The 13,890-nt window shown below is 48.6% G+C and overlaps 1 protein-coding gene across 4 annotated transcripts in view; it reads right to left on the reverse strand.

Moving 5' to 3' along the window:
- Window positions 1-2,755: 2,755 nt before the first annotated feature.
- Window positions 2,756-13,890, reverse strand: part of TGFA (transforming growth factor alpha) — a 118,745-nt gene continuing 107,610 nt past the window's right edge. For 3 of the 4 annotated variants that reach the window (XM_070379776.1, XM_005904301.3, XM_005904302.3), the window contains 3 exons: window positions 10,290-10,439; window positions 9,036-9,145; window positions 2,756-6,902 (listed from right to left, as the gene is read on the reverse strand). In XM_070379776.1, the coding sequence (XP_070235877.1) occupies window positions 6,895-6,902; window positions 9,036-9,145; window positions 10,290-10,439 (268 nt within the window). In that variant the 3' untranslated portion in view covers window positions 2,756-6,894. The remainder of the gene's footprint in view (window positions 6,903-9,035; window positions 9,146-10,289; window positions 10,440-13,890) is intronic. The other variant, XR_011466118.1, reaches the window with a different exon arrangement.

A 13,890-nucleotide genomic window follows, 5' to 3' on the forward strand; every position in this document is an offset into this window, starting at 1 on the left:
CTGGCCCGGCAACTTGAGGGCACATTGAATACCTTCCTATGTCCAAGGACACTCTTTCTCACTCCTCTGGGTCCTTAACCATCTCTCAAGGTGCTGCCCTGGGACCACGACCCTCTGAATGTGGCCCCTTTCGCCATCGGCTCTCTGGAAATATTTCTCCTACGCTCCTCCCCTATGCCTGCTTTTACCTTGAATTGAATGTCACTAGAGAATGGAGGAGGCCTCCCTTGAGCTGGACAGTTTATCAATGGCATTAGTTTTATTTCAAGAATCAGGCTGAGCAAGTGGGTGTTTATAAGTTTTATCTCAACAGCTCCCTGAGCTAAACAGGCAGGGACTGGAGGCTCAGAAAGACTCAACACCACCCCAGGTGACACAGCCCAGAAGTGAGGCTGTAACCATGCCCCGGTCTGCAGCTCCAGGCCTCCTTCCACCACAGGGACCCAAAGCCCCTGGGCTCTGTCTGGGGAGCTTCTTGTACAAAGGCAGGGGGAGACCACGCTGGAGGGCTGGGGCACCACTGTTTGTTCTGTTCTGATGGGACAAGGTTTAAATGATGCCAGCTTGTCACAGCACAGTCCTTCTGGGACGTCACATTTCTAGACCTGGGGAGAGTCCTTCCCTGGAATATGCAGGGCAGTTAAGCCCCGGAGTGGAGCTCTTCTCCTGCCCAGTTCTCAACCCCACTCCCCTGACCCTGAGAGGGGCTCCAGTGGCAGGCTTGGACTTGCCCTAGAGGGCCTCATGGCAGCGGGGCTCCTCCTGTCCTGGGGCACTTCGTGCTGCTGCGCCTCAGGGCCTGAAGCTTCCATTGAGTAAATGTGCCTGGAGAGAGGTTTTGTTTTTTTTTCCTTCTCCCCAATCTCCTTTTTATTTTCAGGATAAATGTCACCACATTTTAATCTCACATCTGAAATCTGGCTCCTGAAAAGCCATTGTCCAGGCTTGCATGACCTCAAGTACCCTGCAGTACTCCTCAGGGGCCCCTGTTCCCACAGGTGTTCTCTCTGTTGCTTGCTTTAGATCATCTCCCTTGAAAGGAGGGCCCAGCCTCCATGTTTCCCCAGGGCTAACATCTGCTGGGTATTAAGGGATTCTTAAGCAGGGACTAGGGTGGCAAGCCCTGGGAGGATATCTCAGCTCTGGGCATCAACGCTCTCTTATGCTAAAGGCTCCCTGGGGCTTGGTGTATTCCAGAAGTCAGTAGGGATAGGATTAGAATCATGGGGAGAGATTTTAAAAGATGTTCAAGCTCCACCCCAACAGATTCTAGGATTCAATTGATTTGGGGAGAGAGATGCTAGCCTAGTAGAACAGGCATTGCTAGACCCAAAGTTGTGTGACCATGGGCATGTCATTTCCTATTTCTGAGGATAAAAGGCAGAGGCATAAGGCTCAAGACCTTGGAACCTAGTCCTGGGGAGAGCAAACTGGAAGACGGAATTTCAAGAGATGGGGAAAGAGAGTTGGGGTTAGAATTCCAGGCTGCTGCTGGGCAGGGAGCTCCAAGCTAGGGAGGGCAAGGCTAGGCCACACTTCAGCACCCAAAACTGGCCAGGCAGGAGGCAGGACACAGAGCAACCAGGCAAAGCAGGGGTCTGAAGTGTGGGCCGACAGCATCCACAAAGACCAGGCCCCAACTATGCACAGCATGGATGCGAGTGGGCATCCGCACATCACCTAGATAAATGAGGGAAGGTCTGGTTGATTCCAAGTTCAAGGGAGCTTTTTCCTGGGATAGGTCCTTCCCCACCACCCTAGATAGTCCAGCATACCAGACACCAGAAATGGAAGAGGGAGCCTTGGCAGGAAGGCTTGGAAATCAGGGAGAAGAAAGGGGCCAACTAGAAAATTCAGTGGTTTAGAAAGAGGGCCTGGAGATGTCCCCGAAGACTGATTAAGGTCATGAGGGGGACACCGAGTTCAGGTAGAGGTCTGTCCCTCCCTCCCCTCAGAGGTGGGTAAAGGCTCTCCTGAGGGACAGATACCAGACAGGACACTCAGAACAAGGAGTTGCCTGGGTGGCTGTCTTCCCATGAAGCCAATGCTAAGACCTTTGAGGCCTGGACAGTGGGCTCCGCAGGCACCTCCTTCACTTCAGAGAGCTGGATTTGCCTTGCGACCTAGCTCTTGCTTCTCACAGCGACGGTTTCACTTTCCCCTGCTTCACCTTGCACACCAGCGGCCCATGCATGGGTTAGAATGGCAGAGGCTTGTATGGGAATTTAAGTGCAGTGAGGCTTGTAAGAACTGGGTTGACAGTTTTAGAACAAGTGCTTACAGTCAGAAACTGAGCAGAGGGGAGTGGGGGTGGGTGTGAGCAGTGGTGTGGAAGGAGATGGACAGGCCTGTTTTTTTTTTTCAACTAGGCTGAGAAGATCCAAATAAATGCAAGCCTTACCTCAAGACTGTACTACCTGATGGCCGTTAACCTTGAACGCTACGGGGTAAATTGTGTTAAGTTTCACTTCCCCTGAACATCCTCTAGAAAACCGTTCCTAAAAACTCTAGGCCCACATGAATTTGCCCTTCCTGGAATCCTATAGCACCATGGTTCTCAAACTCGAGTATGTATCAGACTCATCTGGAAGGTAGAGAGTGCATGGCATCTTGAGAGTTTAATAGGTCTGGGGTGGGTCCTGAAAATGTGCCTTTCTTAGAAGCTCCCAGGTGATGCGATGGTGCTGGTCTGGGGACCACATGTGGAGAATTACAGCTATTAACACACACACTCCTCTACATCACAATTTCAGGCTTTATTTGTATTTTGTCTGGAATGAGTCTGGAATTATTTTCTGCACGTCAGTTGATCTCAGGCAGATTCTGATTCCTTGGGGCAGGGGTTGTCTGTTTCGTCTTCCACACTAGTTAGCGTATTGTTGGACATACAGTAAATGAAATATATATTGAGAAGAACTTCAGAGAATTTGGTTTTTACAAGCATATAGGGATCAACTAAAGTTAATTTTAGGATTCCCACATTTTGCAAAAGAGCATCTATTTTTTTTTTTCGCACCATTCACATTTGCAGAGAAAAATCTTAATGTACTTCAGCCATCTCCCAACCTCATGAAAGAAAAGCTTCAGTCTTGATTTAGGAAAAAAAAAAGAGTTCATTCCTTCATCCTTCCAAACAAGGTACAGTACAACTGACAACAATACACATTACTGAAAAACACAACGGCATTTTATATTGCTCACTACTCTTTAAATAAGTATAATCCAGATATTAAAGAAAGGAACTGCTAATCACATTAATGCATTACAGAAATCAAAATTAACTTACCACACAAAATAAATTAAAACATTAAATATTAACCTTTTCAGTGCAACATATACAGAAGTCAGAGTAACAAGTTCTAAAAAAAAAAAAAGCATCAGGTTTGTTATAATAAGATAGTGAAAAGTTGAACACTTCAGTATTATTACACTAGGAAGAGGCGTTGTGTTCAGTACTGTGTGTGTTTACCATGAGACCTTTTAGAAAGCCTGATAAAATCAGTGGCTAGAGAACAGGTCTTCTATTGGAACATTAAGAACAAACATACGTGTTCTTCTTGTTTTTGTGATGTCCTCCTTTGTCCTGGGCTTTTGAATCACCCCCCTGCCCCTTCCTCAGCTGAGCAGGTTGGGAGAAATCAAAGCCCAGATCCCACTATGGGATCAGGATCTCCCGAACAGTGTTGGAGCCTCTTTGAACTGTTCCTGTCAAAATGGCCTGGAAGACCAGCCAGCGGTCCACGTGCACTGAAGCAGCCTGGACCCGGTGGAAGAGCAGCCAGAGGTACATGTGCACTGAAGCAGCCTGGACCCGGGAAACCTGGAGATGCAGACACGTGCTCCACCTGCATAGACCAGGCTCCCCAAAGCTCTGGAGGTGCACCTCCTCCCTCACCAATGCGGGTGGGGGTAATGTCAATTCTACCATCTCCTTTCATGGGAAAATAGAGTCTGGGGACATTCTGCCCCTCTCCTCTGCTGGCACACAAGTCTTGCTTGTTTACCACGTGTTCAGATGTGTCTTCCCAATCAGGATTGGCTGCTGTATATCCTTCCATCTAGAAGAAGATGTTTCCTGCCAGCATGCTTAAAGAAGTCACAGCCTGTACAGCAGTGGGAAAATCCAGGCTCCACTGAAGATTTGGAAGCAGTCTCTCTCTTCCCCTGCCCCTTTTAAATGGGGGTTTTGCATTTCTCCTGAGACAGATATTGGAAACAGCTGTGTTCCCCATCCCCTGGTTTGCAGCTGCTCACCAGGTCAGATCTTGGGAACAAGTCCCTAATCATAATGAACTTGGCTTTGTAAAAAGCAAGGAAACACAGGGAACCTACAGAGTTGGATTAGAAGACGATTTTTAACCTGAAAAGGGGGCATTTTTATATCTAACCAAAGAAGTACCAATGCCACAAATGGCATAGGAATCCAATGCTTAGTGGCCATTCTGATTTCTGAGAGAGAAATCACTAAAGAAGCAAGGTTCTCATAACCTGGACATGGACAAAGGTCTGCCTTGATCCCAGCCTCTGCCTCCAACTCTCCCAGGGTGGCACACATTTGGGCCTGTGCACTGCATGGCTATATCAGCACTGGAAGCGGGGGGCACCGGCAGCTGTGACTGGAGCATTCACAGACACTAAGTATGAAGTCCCCACGGGAAATCAAGAAGGTTCTTGGTTCTCACCTCCTCACCCTTCTGCAAAGGCCCTTAGGTGCCTACAGACTGGACACTGATCCTTCCTCAGTAGGTGGAGAAAACCCCACAAGACATTCCCAATATCAGTTCTTGCTCTTTAAAGGCAACCAGACCTCAAACAGTCTCTAAAAGACTGAGGAAAGACTGTTCTAAAGTAAATATGTGATTTCAAGGTAAAAACCAATGATGCCACTCCACTTCTATTAGTCTCTCTATACCGGAATCAGACTTTCAGGAGAGCCCGATGAAAAAGGGGGGGGCCAAGCTGGGGTCCACAAACCAGTGTCAACTGCATCTCTGGGGGTGAAGCCCCAGCCCGCAGATCCGCTGCTGTAGGACCTGTGTAAGGAATGCGAACTTAAGCGTATGTTCTCTCATGACCAGACCCCAGAAGCTATGTCAGTTACGCTGCTGGCGAACAGATCCCATTTCTAATCTCGGTGCTTTGGGTGCAGCGTCATTCAATACAAGTGCCAGAATTGCAACACAGGTCATATAATTTTCTTAACTGTGAGAAACACAGAGAAAATGCATTGAAATAGACGTGCTGGGCAGAAGAATTCCAGCAGGACAAAATGACCTGGTAGGAATTTCAAGCTCACTTGACATATTTTAAAAGTCCCTTTCATGAAGTGAGGAGCTACAGGCACTGAAGGGTTAATAGGTAGAGATCTCCCATTTTTCAAATATTGGTGAATAAGAGTTCCCTCACATAAGGAGTTTACAAATTATTTCATTGTTTCCCTGTTTGCAAATTTTAATAACAATTCCTAGGGATGAGCTCCACCATGAAGTTGGAGTGAACTGGGGTTTCCCACAAGCAGGCCCATTGGGTTGGAGAGTACCCAGGAGAACAACTTCTCCTTCTCTGAGGGAAAAGCAAGACCCACGTGATGGAGGCAGCTTATTAAGAGTTTTTGTTTTAAAACAAAAAACAAAAACCTAGCATCCTGAATGGAAAAGAAAAATAAAATTACTGGAATATTTCTCCTAGTGCTTAAAAATAAATAGGAAAGTTCAGTTTGTCCTTTTCAAAATAAAGCAACAAATCAACCAAGTAGCAACATGGAAAATAAGTGACTGGTCCCCTTTCATGGGTGCAACTCCAAATGCCTGTTGCTCTCTGCTAAAGCTCTATGTCTAAACAGATTCTCGGACGGCCCACCAGAAGGTTAACAGGTTTAATAAGAGCAGTGTAGTCACTGTCGTGTTTCCTCCTTGTAGATACACACACAGACTCTCTTCCTCTTCCTCAATAAGGTGCCAGGCCTCCACTGTAAGCTCTGCTAACTTTTCAGCAGGAATGTATCGTAGGGCATTTACCAGTTTTGTGTATTAAATGGCATGATCTCTGAACCCCAATCTTTGCTCCCATCAGTAACTCCTCCTCTTCTTCCATCTCCACCCATCCTGGTGCTTCCCCCACCACCGCCCCAAGTTTTAGCTGTCCCAAAGAGACCAGGCATTTCGAATCAGTCTAGTTTTTTGGCAAGCAATACATGGATCATTGATGTAGATGTCTGAAAGGCTTTTACACTTTTTACACTGACTTAAGAGATTAAAATAAATCATCATCCATCTAATAAATAAGAAATTATCTCTGAGGACGGCAACAGCTCAGGAAGGTCTTCAACGTCATGTGTCCATGGAAGACACTGGGCTGCTTGAGGGTTTCATGACAGAGGACTGGCATGACTCCTCCTCCACTGGCATCTTCATGTAGCAAAAAGCAGTGATGCTTTTTTCCACCATTTTCCCCAAGAAGCAGATAAGAAAAAAAAACCTGTAACAATTATAGGAACTCCAGTGTCGGGCACGATGGAGACTATTCTGGGGAGACGGGTCTGGTATCCGTAACTGGCAGAACACACCTACACACACCTGGATGCAGATGACGAAGCACATAGGTCATTAGGTAAATAGGAGGTCCACCCCGTGCCATTCATTTCTGACCAGTCTTTAAACTGTGGTCCACCGATTTCTTCTCCAGGTCACACTGGATAACCCCAAGCAGACAGAGTTCTGGACAGAATTTTGAAGGAAGGCCCACGTAAGACAAAAAGCCTGCACAGGTGATGGCAGGCAGAGAAGGAAAGGCCTGCTGGCCCAAGCCTGGCAGCCCTTGCTGTGCCGAACTCAAGAAGCCCTTTTTCCCTCTGGCTGCTCCAGGCCACCTGGCAGAACTCCTCCTCTGGGCTCTTCAGACCACTGGAAGGAAGGAAAAACAGGTTAAGCTCTGCAGGCCACACTCCAGCCAGGCTGGGAAAACTGGCATGGGACAGAAACTTGGGGATGCACCAGCCCAAGTCACTGGGTTCTCTCGGGCAGTCAAGTCCACATTCTGCTGGTTCGACCACAGGGGCAGTAGCTCCTGAATCTGTGCTTTCAGCACCAAAGGAAAGAAGGGAACGGGGACACACACTGTTGAAGGCCTTCATTCAACTGGAGGTGATTCAGCCCATCTGCTGCCAGTTTCCTCATCAGCAGTGGCTTAGTGGGCAGCTCATGAGCTAGTCAAGGGCTCTGGCAGCAGAATGGCTTCCTCTAAGGCCATGGAAGAATAGACCCCCTTATTTCTCAATGGGTGGGCCCTGAGGGTCACCCCACTCCAGTACTTTTGCCTAGAAAATCCCATGGACGGAGGAGCCTGGTAAGCTGCAGTCCATGGGGTTGCTAAGAGTCAGACATGACTGAGCGACTTCAGTTTCACTTTTCACTTTCATGCATTGGAGAAGGAAATGGCAACCCACTCCAGTGTTCTTGCCTGGAGAATCCCAGGGACGGGAAGCCTGGTGGGCTGCCGTCTATGGGTCGCACGGAGTCGGACACGACTGAAGCGACTTAGCAGCAGCAGCAGCAGGGTCCTGAGGGTATCCTCTGTGCCTGTCATGGGGAAGCAGGGTGCACCCAGTCCCCAGCAGCTCCGGAGTCCAGTCCAGCCTGGACATCTTCCTGCACTGGTCTCTCCCGGGTTCCCTGGAGGTGGAGCGTACCCATTGTCTTAAGAAGAGGGGCTTTAGCCTTGGCCATCTCTGCAAGGTCAGACCCATTGCTGGGTTTAAAGCCAACATTCTCTCAAAATGTAGGTAGAGAAGAAGTGACATTAACAAGAAATTTACTCCACCCTAAATGACTCTGCCAAGGTGCAGACTGAGGGTACAAAAATACTATCAATTTTCTTAAAAAGCCATACACAATTTTTTTCTATTGGTGTTAAAAGACCAAACAAAAATGTTTATCTTCATTAGCTCAATGCATGGTACCGCGAGGTAGTGGAGGAAACGGGAGTGGGGACTTCAGAGGCCCTGGGTCTCATCCTAGCTCCCCCAGGGACTCAGACCTTCCACACAGGTCTTTGGCAGACTCAGTTTACCCACACCCTCTTCAAGACTACTTCGAGGATCAATGAATTAGCACATTCCTAAACCAAACGAACCGCTCATGCACAATTACTATGGCTCTTGAAATGAAGATCAAGTAACAGCGGCCCCTTGCCTTCAGTTCCCTCCAGGTCAGACCACCAGGAGGCCTAAGGAGCGCAGCAGGCACTTTCTCCCTGCCCTTTCCACACAACCTTGAGCTGACTATTTAGTAGAGAAGCCACCCTCAGGTGGATGAGGCTGGGGTGACTGTCTCTTGACGAACCACTTCCTAAAAAGGAACGCTAAGTTTATGACAGTCTTTTTGGTCAAACAAGCATTCCAGAAACTCACTCATGTGTGACTTTTCAGAGCCTGTCTGGATTAATTTGCTATTTGACTCCAGGAGCCCGGAGCTAGGGATGCTTGGAGAAGGCTCTGGAGATGTGAGTCTGGCATCCTAGCCAGATGTCCAATCTTTTTCACGGATGTTGGAGAAAATATTCATGGAACAATGGTAAGCTGAATGATGATCACAAGATTCTAAGAGTTCAGAGTCCTTCAAGACCTTTTGGAAGCCGCATCTATCATTTCACTGCTGGGAAAGGGAAGATGATTTCTCAAGAGAAAGAGAAAGAACATCTGTTGTGTGTCTCCAGTCTGTGATACACCAGGTTCTTCATCTCAGTACTTATTTAATTTGCACGACATCTTTTTAATGAGAAAACCAAGGCTCAGAGATGTTAAGTTACTTGTTAAAGGTCACACAGTCACAGGTAAGGATAACAGAGCCACCTTCTGAGGAAAAGACACATTGGAATAAACTGAATCTGACTTGGTAGGATAAATGTCCTCTTCTTTTTCTCCCTTCTTTCTGCTTCACCCTCCAAGAACTTCTGCCCTGACTTGAAACAGGCGGTCCTTTCCTCTACCCAACAGTGTCTCCCGAGGGAAAAGTCCTCCCTCGAGGCAGCCTCCTTACCTGTTTCTGAGTGGCAGCAAGCAGTCCTTCCCTTCAGGAGGGCACTGGGCTTCTCATGCCGGCAGATGAGCGCCCGGCACCACTCACAGTGTTTTCGGACCTCGCAGCAGCTGCAAAGGTGCAGAGAACATGGGCTGGGTAGGAGCCTGGCAGGAGTGCCCAGCTGGGGCAGTGGCTGCCGGAGGGGCCTGCTGGGCAGCTCCGGGCTCTACCTATCCTTCCCCTGGAGCTTCCAGAGGGACAATCACAGCACAGGGCTGAGGGCTTTGCAAGGAGGTAGCCTTTGGGGCCACTTGCGGAAGGATCTGTTGGCCACCCCCAAAAGACCAGCTCTATGTGGCCGCTCCTCTCTGGGTTGGCCAAATAGGCTCCAGTTGACAGAGGGGACCAGTCATTCCGCAGCCCCCATCCCCACCCCGGTGGCCCAGCTGTTTGCTCCATAAAGCAGCAGTTGGGTCACTTAGAACCACTGTCAGGACTGGGCCAAAACAACCACTTCAGGCTGGCAGGGCTGCGTGGGTTCAGGACGGGGTCATCCATCAGGAGCAGCCAGCAAGCAGTAAAGCAGGGACTGTAGGTACACTGTATGGACCCACGGAAGGAATGAAAGAATAAGCCAAGCAACTCCATGGCTTCAGATCTTTTTCTTAAGACTAACACTCTCTGGTCATGGCAAACTCATCCTCTCAGAGCACCTGCTACCCATATTTCCAGGGAATATTGGGCCAGTATTCTGGCCCAATACTGGAAATACAACCCTCGGGTCTGTCCCTTTGCAGAGCAATCCAATTGGGAGATATAGGCAAGCAAATGAGGCTAAGAACACCCGGAAAGGGGCTCAGGAAGGCTTCCTGGAAGATGCCAGGCAGCAACTGAGGTCTGGAGGAAGAGCAGAGGGAGTAACAGCAACAGTGGCTTTAGGATTTGCAGAGGGGAAGTGTGGCTGTTAACTGCACACAGGAGGCTTGGAGCCTTTCCAGTTCCCTCTGGAACCCCTGCACACCCCTACCACAATGGTGAAGACTCCAAGCCTTTGGCTCTGCTTCCAGTCAAGGCCCACTTGCTGGAGATCTCCCAGGCTGTGTGCCCTTCATACCGCTCAGCTTTCACCAAAATCCTTCTTCGCTTTGTTAACACCAATCAGACATCACAGTGGTAAACTGCCGAGGTGGCCCTGCTATCTGGGAGCGCTGCAGATAGCCCCGGGAAGGCAGGCAGGTGGGGGACCCGGCCTTGGGGGCAGTGAAGACTTACTGTATCAGCACACATGTGATGATGAGGACAGCCAGGGCCACGATGGAGACCACCACCAAGGCGGTGATGGCCTGCTTCTTCTGGCTGGCAGCCACCACGGCCAGGAGGTCTGCGTGTTCACAGCGTGCACCGACGTACCCAGAGTGGCAGCTGAGGAAGACAGGGACATCAGCACGCTCTCCGGGCAGAGGTCTCATTCGCCGTACTCCCCAGGAGGACTGGACTGGAGAGACCCAAGCCCTACAAAAAAGCCCAAAGGGGCCCCTCCAGCCCTGGCTATTGGAGGCAAAGGTGTCGGTAAAATCGCCCCGACTCCCCTGCATAGGCTTCTCTTGCTTGGAGAACGAGGTAACTCATCAGCTTATCTGCGGAGGCAAGGTGCTGCTGAAGCACTCTGTTATCATGGTTACTATGCCAGATCCTGGGGGAGTGAGGAAGGCAGCAAATGTGTCTAGGACGTGAAGCTCATTTTGGCAGTTCATAAAAAACCAGGTTATTTTTAAACTAAATGTGTGTATTCAGAATTCCCAGTGATGAGAGTGTCTCCATCAGGAGACAAAGACTGGCTTGATTTTTATATTCTTTGTCAGGGTTAATTAGTCCTGCAAGCATTTACCAGGTGATCCAGCGCACAGGGGCATGTACTGGAGTAGAACCAGCAGCACTGTCTCGTAATTGTAGGGCCTGAAAAGCCCCAGGGGTCTTACATTTGTGATTCCCTTAATCTGGGGGCTTCCAGACCCCAGATGCCAGGAGTCACAGGATAAATACAGGGTATTTCCTGGAGGATAGCTTTTGCTCCATGTTAACAAAATCTTAATCATTTTAATGTTAAAAGAACAAGTACTGTATGGGTTTAAAATTAAGGCAAACAGGAGATGTTGCAAAAATGGCTGCCTAAGGCCACAGCCTGGGATACTGGAGCATACAGCTTCAGTCTCTAAGACTGCTTAATGGTAAAGTTTCCCACTGGTGCTCTTTATTCCAAAGCTCAATCGTTATGTACCTCATTTAAAGGCATTTTTAGTTTGAATTCAGGTACTTGCTTTCAGTTAAAGATTAATTTACATTTGACCCATGTTTTCTCATTTAGTTTGCACAGAAAAGTCAAGTCATTTGCTTGTGACCACCATGCCAGGGAGGCTCAGGAGGTAAAGAATCTGCCTGCAATGTGGGAGATCCTGGTTCAATCCTTGGGTCAAAGAGATCTCCTGGAGAAGGGAATGGCCACTCACTCCAGTATTCTTGCCTGGAGAATTCCTTGGACAGAGGAACCTAGTGGGCTACATAGGGTTGCAAAGAGCCAGACTCTGCCAAGGAAGAGAGAGAAACATATTCCCAGATCTGTGGACCCCAGGGTCTGGGTTCCGGCTCACTCAGCAGCTGCTGCCCCTGTATACTATCCAGGATTGGGATAAAAACACTGCAGATTAAGCTCTTGATCTTAAAACAGTAAAGGAGACTTGAGGTTCTAGGGCCAACAATGCAGGGTTCTCCGCAGACCTAAGGAGGGAGCAGGCTCTGGGGAGGAGGAAGATGCGGGAGCTCTGGCAAGAAGTCTTTGCTTGAAAAAGGATCTGGACCATGGGTGTGTGAATAACAGCACAGACTCTCACAGGCTCAGGCTAGGAGGGAGATGACTGGGGGGTGGGGATTATGAAACAGGGGCAAGTTTTTTTTTTTTTTTTTTGGTTTTTAATAACAGGATCACGTGAAGGCCAAAGTCAGGAAACAGCTCACCCTGTACACAGGGGAGAAAACAAAGGCACTGGTCCCTTCCCACCAGGAGAAAGCTAAAGTGTGGACTGAACTTGAGACTGAGAGGCGATAAACAGCAGGCACAGGTAATGCACAAATGAAGCTGTGAGTGTCTACAGAGAATCTTGCAAAGGGTGCCACCTCCAGCTATTGTGAGTTTTCACTCTGCACCCTGATGGCTCTCACCCGGGTTGTGGGCTTCCTCCTCCTTTCATTTAGCATCCAACACCCCATATCTGCAGGACCCTGATCTACCCCCTCTACTTTATCTTCTGTCACTTAGATTTCAGCCAACCCATCAGTCCTCCACCCCCCAGTGTCAACTAAACTAGTGCCAGCACATAGACACTCAGGACACACACCTGTTTGTGAATGAATGAGTGAATGAATGATTACCTTCCCCTTGTCCATCTCAGCTACTGCTACCTTCTCTGCCTGCAACATTATTCCTCACTTCCTTCCTCAAACTCCATCTCAAAGACCACATTCTCCAAGAAGATATAATTTGAAGACTCATTCATTCATCCATCCATCCATTTTCCAAAGCTCTTTCCATGGATCTCTATAGCCTGTCTTTCCCTAAAGGCCCTCAGGACTATGCCCACCTCTGTGACTGCCCTTCCTGCCAGCTTCACTGGAAGCCAGCATCTAGGCTCCTACAGGCAAGACCGAGCTCTACAAAATTTCTGGTGAACCACTGAACAGAAGAGGGTTGGGGAGCCTGGGCTTTGTTAGATGTCTAACCAGGAATTGTGGCCAAGTCAATGAGACGTCTCTGTAGTTGGGTGTTGGTGTTGTTTCCTCCTAGGGAGGAGAGTGTGATGACAATTTGCACAGCCATTATAAAGATCCAGGCCATAGGAGAGGCAATTTCACCCAGCTTAAACTCCTTTAATCCACAGGCTGTGGAAAGGAGGATTCAAACATCTCCTCAATTGCCTCAACTGCTTAGTTCTGGAAACCCTGCTGCTGCTGCTGCTGCTGCTGCTGCTGCTAAGTCACTCCAGTCGTGTCTGACTCTGTGCGACCCCATAGATGGCAGCCCACCAGGCTCCCCCGTCCCTGGGATTCTCCAGGCAAGAACACTGGAGTGGGTTGCCATCTCCTTCTCCAATGCATGAAAGTGAAAAGTGAAAGTGAAGTCACTCAGTCGTGTCTGACTCCTAGTGACCCCATGGACTGCAGCCCACCAGGCTCCTCCATCCATGGGATTTTCCAGGCAAGAGTACTGGAGTGGGTTGCCACTGCCTTCTCTGCTGGAAACCCTATGAACTAACAAATCAATGCTGGGGACTCCAAGAAATCCTATTTAAATAAAAGAGTGGGAGCCTAGTGCTAATTACAACATTAGCTTATTGAAGGCTATGCTAAACTCCTACATGAATCATCTCTGTTAATCCCAACAATAACAACTGCATGGGGAAAGAGGGTGGGGAGTGGATTCTAGAGTTTAAAAACTAAGGATCTTAACTGTGAAGGAGACCTTTCTGGTGTAATGCAAATTGATTTGGAAGATACTCTGGGATATTGATTCAATGGCAAACTCACAAACCACATAGCAAAAGGGAAGATGGGCTGCTGACTGCCCTGTAAAGAGGTCTTTCTGCTGTGGGTATAGCAAATTGCAAAGATGCCCCCAAACAATGCCATCTTAACTCATCAGGAAAGACAGCCCCCAGACTGAGTCACACTTTGCTGACTTTCTTGTTCTTCCTAACATGTGAGTGCTGGGCCCTTCACAACCAGCCTTGCTTCAGAACTGCTCCAGTGGAGGTCTGAGCCTCTTTGTCCCCTTAGGGTCACAGCTGCAAACATTCAAACCCCAGTCTCATTGAAATAGGGT

The sequence above is a fragment of the Bos mutus genome, chromosome 11 (assembly GCF_027580195.1).
Source record: "Bos mutus isolate GX-2022 chromosome 11, NWIPB_WYAK_1.1, whole genome shotgun sequence".
In the NCBI taxonomy this organism is placed as follows: Eukaryota; Metazoa; Chordata; class Mammalia; order Artiodactyla; family Bovidae; genus Bos; species Bos mutus.